Consider the following 5,021-nt stretch of genomic DNA (forward strand, 5'->3'; position numbering starts at 1 on the left):
TTGTTTAGACCGCTGATGTTCTTGTAAGGCATCTTGCTGCATTACCTTTTAGCCCCGCCCCTCCACACACACAGTTTTTCCAGTTTGGAAAACATACTCGAAATTTGTAAAACTTACCCATCTTATATAGCACAGTGTTTTAAAATACGGCCGCCTAGATGCGGTGCCTTTACACAAAGTTATTTGAATGCCCCTATTACACAGGAGTCACGGTTTAAACTTTTAACACAATTCGTTTGCAAGTTGTAAAAAGAGACCACGACATCTGTTTCGTTGCATACCTATATTTTCTACTACAGAAAAAAATGACATCTCTCAGGGTACAAAGTTAGGCCACTTGTCAAGGAGCTCACTTTATTTTCAAAGCACAATGGACCATTTGTTAAGGCATCGAATATGCAAGTCAGCTAGCTAGCAAATTGTTATATTCCAATGCTTTAATTAATCTACTATTGAAGGAAGAGTGGCAATATTGGGAAACAAATCACTTGCAGTTCCCTCTCACCTATGGGTCTGACATGTTTGGAAGCACTCTAGTTCCGTGACAATGATTACGTTTTGCTTCATCCTTAAGCTGCAGATTCCAGTTTGGTTGTATGCCATACTGTTCTTCCACACAATGAATACACCTGCTCTTTGGCAAAAGCCTCAGTTTTTCAAAACTCTATCATCTGTCTTCTGACACTGTCCAGAAAGGCATCCGTAAGGGATTCGGATGCAGGCTAGGACTGGGCTGTGTGAGGATGCTTTTGTCAGGAATGTTTGATCTAATGTCGAGACATTTACTTAACAGGACATCACAATTCCTGGGAAGACAGTGACACTGGGTGTGAATTGTTCTGTTTGGACACTGTACCTCACCTTGGGTTTCTATTTCGTTACACAGGGGCTGGTAGAGTATTTCCCAATTCGATCCTGTAAAGGCTGCTGTAGCAGCTGTCCAAACATCCCGCAGAAGAGAGTCTGTTTTTTCAGAGGGTCTCACAATGTGGGGTGCATCAGAGGTCCAGTTAGCACAACAAAATGAGTAGGGATAAGAATGGCGGGCCTGGTAAATGGGGAGGACTTGAGCATTTAGTAGGTCCTCCGGAGAATACTGCCTTTGGTCATTTCTTACCAGCACCTTAACAGCCACTTTTCTAGGGGTGGGTACTGTGTTGGAAGTTCCTAGCTCAGTAGACAGCAGCTTTCGTTTTGTTTTGTAGCGCCTGTTCTGGAACCAGATCTTCACCTGGGTCTCTGTTAACTGGAGGGTGGCAGCTAGGTCAGCTCTCTCCGGCCCTGATAGATATCTCTGGTGGTTGAACCTCCTCTCCAGCTCATACACCTGGGTATGGGAAAAGGCGGCCCGAGAGCGCTTTTTTCCAGCTTTGGAATGAATCTCCGGGACTCCTTTTTCTAATGCTGTATGCATATCTGTGGAGAAAAGAAAAAAAACATAAGCTTTTAAAAGAGTGTTACGTACTTTATGTCTCCAAATTGGAAGCAATTTTGCATCCAAAATAACTCAGACATCAGAAAAGTTTGAGGAATAATTTAATTGCTTCTTCCGTCTTTCAAGTTAAGCCGAAAACCATCACCCGGAAACTATAACGCGCGCGTCTGTCTGTCTATATCTATCTATCTATACATTGGTCCGACATTTTCCAGATTTTACTGCAAATGTAAATTTTGCTTTATTTGCTTTGCAGTCTTGCTACCCTACTCTACATCCTCGGCTACTACCTACATGCTCAACTTCATTAAAAGAACTTCCGAAATTCATGCATAATACCATTAAATTATAGTAAATGGTGTTACTAGACCTAGCTAGCCCCTCTAGTTCTCTGCAACTTTCTAAACATGTATTTTTTTTTCAAATATACCTTGGTACAAATCATACCTCTCAACTGTCCAGATTTTTGCAGAATGTCCAGATTTTTGCCTTATATTTATGGTCTGTTTCTCCAAAATTTGTTGTTTTCTGGCAAATAATTGTAAAATCACTGAATAATAAAGTCAGATATAAATGACAGAAAATTTGAATTTTAGACTTCGTATCCTTAATGCAAAACATGTTATTGTATCAATTTTCTAATTTTGTAAGAACAATATTTAAAATTGTCCGTATTTTAGGGCCTTTGCTCCCCCCCCCCATTTGTTATGGCTTTGCCCAGATTTCTTGCTCCTTGAGGTTTAGGGTTGCCACCTTTTCAGATGGCCATAGTGGGACAATTGTGGTACAAACATCAGCTTTTGCAGGCCAAAACATACCCACGGCCAGTACAAGGGATATAACTTCACTTTTTTGCCTAAATAAAAGCTTATTCTTGTAACATTTTAGTTGCTTATTCTGTTTCTTATAGCATTTAGGTGTTTCAGATACAGAATAACTGTTTTATGCAACTATTACATAAAATATAGGAAATAATTTTGCCCTAATATTTCAGGGCAGTTGGATTCTTACAATATTTTTGCAGGACACAATTGCCCAAAGAGGGAGGGACTGACCCTGGCAAAGTGGGACAGGTGGTAACTCTATTGAGGTTGGGAGGTCTGATCAGTTTTCATAACAAGAATCCACACGCGTAAACGTTACATTGGTTTTATGTTCGGTTTGTCGTCTTTAGACACACACACACACACACACACACACACACACACACTTTGCTCGCAAATTTGGTATGCAGAAAACGTGCTATTTTCCTTCAAAGAGTAGTAGGTAACTGTGTTTATCTTGCAAGCATCCCAAATTCAGAAGCTGGATATAACCCCCCAAAACAGGGTAATCTTATCTCGAAATCAGCATAATCTGCCTCTAAATTTCAGACAATTGACAGGGGGGGGGGTCTCTCAAGCAAGCTCGTACCTCTCAACCTCTAAGCACAAGAAATCTGGACAAAGCTAAAAATAATGGGGGGATGCTTAAAATCTGGGACAAATTCGGCTCTTACGACGTTAAAAAGTTGCTAGAAAAACAGGTTTTACATTATTATGTATTTTTTGAAGAATTTGAAGTCTGAAACGCAAATGTCTGTGATTGTTGACTTTAGTTCTTACTGATTTGCAAGAAACCCACAAACTGGATGAGGAACAGACAAGAAATATGAAGCAAACATCTGAACATTCTGTGAAAAATCTGGATAATCTACGGGTATATTGCTTACCAATAGCTCAAAGTGCACTGTGACATTATCATTTATAATCGAGTTTATTTTTGCTAAACACAGAAAACGCAACAGCCAAGGCCTCACCTGTAGCTTGGTGTGAAGAAGGTGTGGGAAGCTCCCAGCTGCTGGTATCCTCCGCTGACCAGTACTCTTCCTGACTACTATAGCTGCTGCTACTTATGCTGTTTGATTGGAGGTGTGTGGGCTCCACTGAAGGCTGGAGAGTGCTGGACACTGGGGGTCCCCTCTCCTTCTGTGACCGGAATGAAATTGCCCGGTCAGTGCAGTAATGCAGGTCATTCTCTTCGCTTCCTCGCTGTAGGTGATCTGGAAGTTCAACAAGAGACCTAGTACTCTCTGCTACTAACTCTGCCCTCGTCTGCTTGCCGGTCCCTGGGCTGTCCACTTTTACCTCCGGGGTCCGCGGGGACCACGAATCTTTGCAGCAGCTGAGTATATCACGGATCCAGAAGGAAGTTAGGGGCACTTCTCGTCTAGTCATTTCCAAGACTACACTTCAGTACAGAAGCTAAGAGCGATTTTTTCATGTGGATACCAAGCATCTGGAGTCAGAGGTGGGAATTTGTATTTTGTGTCAGATTAGTGTGTGTGTGTAGTGTTGCAGCAGGTTGAGTGGGTTCCTGTACGCTGACACAAAGGCTTCCCGAGTAGGCTGCCTGGACTAAGGTTCGTATGGCCTCGACTGTGGATGGCTAGGAATGGGGATGGTGTGGCTCTTGTGAGTAGTTAAACAGTAATGGAGTTCTTGTCCCTGAAGTGACAGTCTTGTTCAGCCATGGCTTTGCACAGTTGACATTCAGTTTCATTTTAGGTCGCAGATTGGCTAAGTCGACAGGAGGTTGGGCTTGTGGTGCTGCGTGCTGGATGAAGCATCCCTCCTCATCAAGATGGCACAACAGGATTCTGAGTTTGCATAGCTTAGCCCTCGCAAAATCTGTAGGTGTTTAAACATGATGGTTTGGTGTGAAATAACTCCACTTTTAAGAGTCGGAGTAGCGGTCAGTTAGAAGTATAGCAAAATTGCCCATGTTCAGCAACTTCACAAGTCACGAAAAATGCCCCTGACCTCATCACATTTCCTGAAGAATGCAGTAAGTTGAAATAACTTGTTTCTGGATAGAAGTGCTTAATAACAAATGTCAATATTTTAGATATGCTGGTAATGAATGACATTTGTAAAACATTGAACGAATTCGTACAGTTGATGCAGAATTTCTTAAGTCTTGATATCAAGTTAGATATAAAACAGACTGCCATTGTTTCCCCTTTTTAGGTTTGAAAAGTAGTAGAAATAATACATAACCACAAACGCCTTCACAAGGTTCTTTGGAAAATTATATGAATTTCCTAGGGTGATTAGCAATTTTGATGCCAACATTTTAGAATGCAATTGGTAACAGCCCGCCGCCAGAATATTATCCACACATTAAATATTCTTGATTCTCACAATGCAAATGTATGCACTTCCGAATGACTGCAATGCTGTAATTTAGTGGTCTGACAGATGACACAAATGCATCAGATGAAAGTAGTAATGAGACACGTTTGCATTTAACCAACTGCAAAATTCTTCGCAGGCTAACAACTAGGCTTGATGAAGCCAGTGTTTTTCTTTTCGTGTGTGTGTGTGTGTGTGTGTGTGTGTGTGTGTGTGTGCTTGCGCACAAGTGAATGATTTAGGATTAAGAACACACATGTCTTATGCAGGAAGTAAATGAGTTCCAGCTTGAATAGAAATATCAGCCTGTGCAAGTGCTGATTTGAATAATCCAACCGTGAATTTGCATATGTAAGTCTACTTTGTATAAACCAGCTTCCAAATGTTTGTGCCTGTGGCGGAGGTTTAGATGT

The 5,021-nt window shown here is 41.4% G+C and overlaps 1 protein-coding gene across 1 annotated transcript; it reads right to left on the reverse strand.

The window, feature by feature from the left end:
• Window positions 1-667: 667 nt before the first annotated feature.
• Window positions 668-4,739, reverse strand: LOC122788749 (homeobox protein Nkx-2.5-like). Its single transcript, XM_044055644.1, has 2 exons — window positions 3,234-4,739; window positions 668-1,416 (listed from the first exon to the last, which is right to left on the reverse strand). Exons 1-2 carry the CDS (start codon window positions 3,649-3,651, stop codon window positions 668-670), a joined length of 1,167 nt encoding a protein of 388 aa, XP_043911579.1. The 5' UTR covers window positions 3,652-4,739.
• Window positions 4,740-5,021: the final 282 nt, after the last annotated feature.

The sequence above is a fragment of the Protopterus annectens genome, chromosome 14.part0, assembly GCF_019279795.1.
Source record: "Protopterus annectens isolate FY-2018-M chromosome 14.part0, PAN1.0, whole genome shotgun sequence".
Lineage (NCBI taxonomy): Eukaryota > Metazoa > Chordata > Ceratodontiformes > Protopteridae > Protopterus > Protopterus annectens.

Coding starts and splice junctions, on each gene's coding strand:
- LOC122788749 (XM_044055644.1), bottom strand. CDS start 3,651: ATGACTAGACGAGAAGTGCCCCTAACTTCCTTCTGGATCCGTGATATA. Junction 1,417..3,233: donor TTCTTCACACCAAGCTACAG/GTGAGGCCTTGG, acceptor TTTTCTCCACAG/ATATGCATACAGCATTAGAA.